At 33.8% G+C, this 3,942-nt stretch overlaps 1 protein-coding gene across 1 annotated transcript in view; it reads right to left on the bottom strand.

Moving 5' to 3' along the window:
- The window catches only part of LOC115240162 (CREB-binding protein-like), a 16,309-nt gene extending 12,994 nt beyond the window's left edge, over window positions 1-3,315 (bottom strand). The window contains exons 1-2 of the mRNA XM_029815136.1: window positions 3,099-3,315; window positions 1,393-1,548 (exon numbers count right to left, since the gene is read on the bottom strand). Coding sequence (XP_029670996.1) covers window positions 1,393-1,548; window positions 3,099-3,177 — 235 coding nt within the window. The 5' untranslated portion in view covers window positions 3,178-3,315. The remainder of the gene's footprint in view (window positions 1-1,392; window positions 1,549-3,098) is intronic.
- Between the last annotated feature and the right edge of the window lie 627 nt (window positions 3,316-3,942).

Raw genomic sequence — 3,942 nt, 5'->3', positions numbered from 1 at the left:
ATATATATATATATATATATATATATATATATATATATATATATATATATATATATATATATATATATATATATATATATATATATATATATATATATATATATATATATATATATATATATATATATATATATATATATATATATATATATATATATATATATATATATATATATATATATATATATATATATATATATATATTTTATGTAGGAAAATACAAATGCAGAGAAATCCTATATTAAAAAGAAAACAAAAAAATACAGAAAACTGTATACATGGATATAAACAAACATGAAAAATAAGACATGAGACATACACTGCATGAGCATAACGTAAAGGAGCCTTATTCTACAGCAGAATGAAAATTTTCGGCACAATAAATTAGTGCTAAACTAAACAAGCAACCAGCGAAGCTACCTGATGGCAAACTTTATAGAAGAGAGTCATGCGAAGAAATCAGTCACTCTAGAAAATATCTGTTCAAGCGAATCATATTCTTGACGCTATGTATTACAACAGAGCGCCTATTTTTCTTCTCATCCTAAAATTAATAAAATAAAATATTTCGAGACTTGCATAAAAAAAGAAATTGTTTTTGTGCACGCAGTTTTTTCATTCTATTTTATGTTTTTAATATCTGTAAGAAATTGCATTTTGATATATAGGCGTCTCAATTTCCCCCCTCGCTCCCAATTCAACTATTTTATTACCTGTATCGTAAACTTTTTACGCTATAAGTATAGTGTGTACATATATATATATGCAATTTCAATTTCACCTTTGCAATTCTTCTACAAGAGTCCACGAGCTCCGCGCGTGTGTGTCGCATGTCTATGTTATGTTATGTTTGATTTACATTATACATAAATGTCTCACGATGTTCATTAGAAAAAGAGGGGGAACTGGTTTATATCTGAATCTTATGTACCTTTAACAACACCAATCCAATTTTTCTCCATTGCTATGTAAAGTGAATCAGTCCGTGTTCAAAGTAAGACAAGTTATATATCCACATATTGCCGCTCTAATGTGCTCTGCCATATTTTCAAAGAATAAATTATACCGTGACATCCATTTCTTTCAATTTTCTTCTCTAAATATAGACAATATAAAGACTAAAGTTACATTGAACCATAGTGACAATATGCTAAAACTACCACGCATCTCTCTGAGAAAGTACCGCAACTGGAAGATGTATCAATATCACTGAAAACCAGAGACTGAGACGAGTAAACTTTACGAGAAAATGTATGGTATCACTATGTGAGATGATTGGACGGATAAACGGATTTTACACAGTGCTAGATTTAATGTTTTCTTTTTGTTCTTTTGGTTTTTTTTTTTTGGTTTTTTTGAATTTTTCGCTTTTGATCTGATAATGATATTTACTTCTTTTCTGGATGGCATGGTTGTTCCAGTGTTGTTGCAGCTGATGCTGTTGTAGATGTAGCTGTTGCGGTGGGCCCTGTATTTGTTGCATGTTACCACTGCCACCTCCCCCGTAGTTCGTATAAGCATGGTGCATCATTAAAGGCGCCATACCCACTACGTATATATCACAGTTTTTTGTTTAATTTAGAATGAAGGAGGAAACTGTTTAAGCTTCTTTTTTTTTTACGGGATTACGGTATCTAAGTGATAGAAACAGTTTTGAGAAGCAGTCTTCGGTAATCATCAACGATCAACGGTTTTTTTTTACGCGGCCAAACTTGATGCGACTTTTGACGATTGTGAAAACTCGGGGGCGAACTGTTTCCGCAATTTTGTTTCTGCGACTTAGTACCCTCGCAATAAGCAATATTTTCATACTTTACATATTATATCTGAATATAAAATGTAATTATATATCAATATAATGTAGCGTTATGTGCATTATTTTCAAAGTTTGGAAACTGTTAAGAGATGATTAAAATGTGTTCAGAGAAAAAAAAAATATATATATATATATAGTAAAGAGATCTATTATAGCGCATTGTTCATGCCAGCGAAATGTAATCTTTAACATTAAAATATCATGCATCCTCATGCACTCTCTACAGGATCACAACTATGTTTATATCTAAATACGTCTAGAAAAATGTACAGAACTGTATATGTATATTCGTATATATATAGTACACTCGATTCAAAAAGAGAAGAAGAAGATGTCACAAGTGCAGTATAAGACGGAGGAAATAACATACACTTATTCTTAAAAACATGAACATTTAATATTTGCACATCGAAATAATCTCTGAACAAAATTCGGCACGCTGTGTACAAACTGTCACGTCAAATGTGCCACAAAGAGAAGAAAAAAAAAATAAATAAATAAAGAAAATACGTCAAATCTTAGCTTTCGTACCCCATCCGCGCGTAGGGATTAAAAATTATTCTGTCCCCTTGAAAAGAGATACTCTCGCGAAAAAAAGATTTTTTACAAAAAAAAAAAAAAAAAAAAAAAAAGGAAAAAAAAAAAAAAAAAAAAAAACAAACAAACAAACCATGTATTCGGATGAAAAATTCAATTTCAACTTTTGCGTCTCTCTCCCCCCACCCTCCTACCGATCCGCGCGCGCCGGGCATTCTTGGCGGATGAAGGATCTCGAGGACACGGAGCGCGCGAAGACGCTCGGCGTCACCTCGCCGTACCTCTAACATCTCGCGTGCCGTATCGTTATTTTGCTTAGAGATTCGCGACGACTCGCGCGTCAAAGATAGATAATAAAAAGCCGCGGATTTAACCGATGCGTGGCGCGGGATTCCGCTACTGCAACATACAAGAAGGGACCAGGCCGCCCGTGCCAGCCGTGAAAAATCGTAAAGTGCACACCGATCAGACGGTCAGGGAGGAGAAAGGGGGGAAAGGGAGGGAGGGAGAGGGGCGATCCTTTTTTTTTTTTTTTTTTTTCTCCGCCGTGTGTGCGTGCACGCGAAGGGAGAAGAAGCTCTTCCCCGGGTGAGCTTCCTGATTGAGGTTAGTGACGGGAGTCGTTTCCCGGTAGGAGGAAAGAAGATTCGGATATATACGGGATAGAGGATGGGGGAGGATGGGGGAGGAAAGTGGCGCGACGTCTAGGAGATATATGCCTATAACTCTGTGATTGATCACTCACCCGTCGTATCCGAGGGCCCCTGGAACGGATCGAGCTTCGGCCGCTTCGGCGGAGGGCCGTCCACCAGGTGGTCGGCCATGGCTCCTCCGCGAGGCCTGTTATCTTTCTTCCGTAATAAACCTAACCTCTTCCTTTCCACCCAAGCTCTCGCCGCTCCTTCCGATCCTCTGTCAATCAGCAGTAGCAGCGACGACGACGGCGCATAAAAAGCGGTAAAACTCGGTTAGGGGGAGGACAATATATATTTATATATATTAATATATATGAGAGCCATTATATATACATTATAAAAATTAACTTTATCAAAAATTGACTTAATACTTTTAATAAATATATAATCTCTAAAATCTGTCGCAATAGAGATTTAGAGCTAACAATAAATATGTTTTGTTTGTATGCGATTATATACATTCTTTATTATCAATACTATGAATATTCAGTTATGTAATATATATACATATATCTTAGTTCAATATGTACAAATATAATAAGTCAATATAATTCAAGATAATCCACAACGCAACTAATATAGAAATGCGTATCTGAATTCTATTCTGAAATAAACTTTGCCATTTATTATCGGAACTGTCAAGAATTTGTAAAATGGTTGAAAACAAAATCATTAATTAGTGCATTTTTACATTTATAAGTAATTCCTACGATAATGAAAAATCTTTGCACAATCACATTAACAGATTTGTAGTATACTGCCTCTTCTCATTTACTATCAATATATATGCATAGAAAAAAAAAGATTAAATTATATTCAATTATTTCATTATATATATATATATAATTAAATTATATATTTATATACAATTAAATATAATTAAATGTATATATA

This window comes from Formica exsecta, unplaced genomic scaffold (genome assembly GCF_003651465.1).
Source record: "Formica exsecta isolate Colony F162 unplaced genomic scaffold, ASM365146v1 scaffold419, whole genome shotgun sequence".
In the NCBI taxonomy this organism is placed as follows: domain Eukaryota; kingdom Metazoa; phylum Arthropoda; class Insecta; order Hymenoptera; family Formicidae; genus Formica; species Formica exsecta.
The sequence above is the reverse complement of the archived record's forward strand: the minus strand, read 5'-3'. Positions and strand labels throughout refer to the sequence as shown.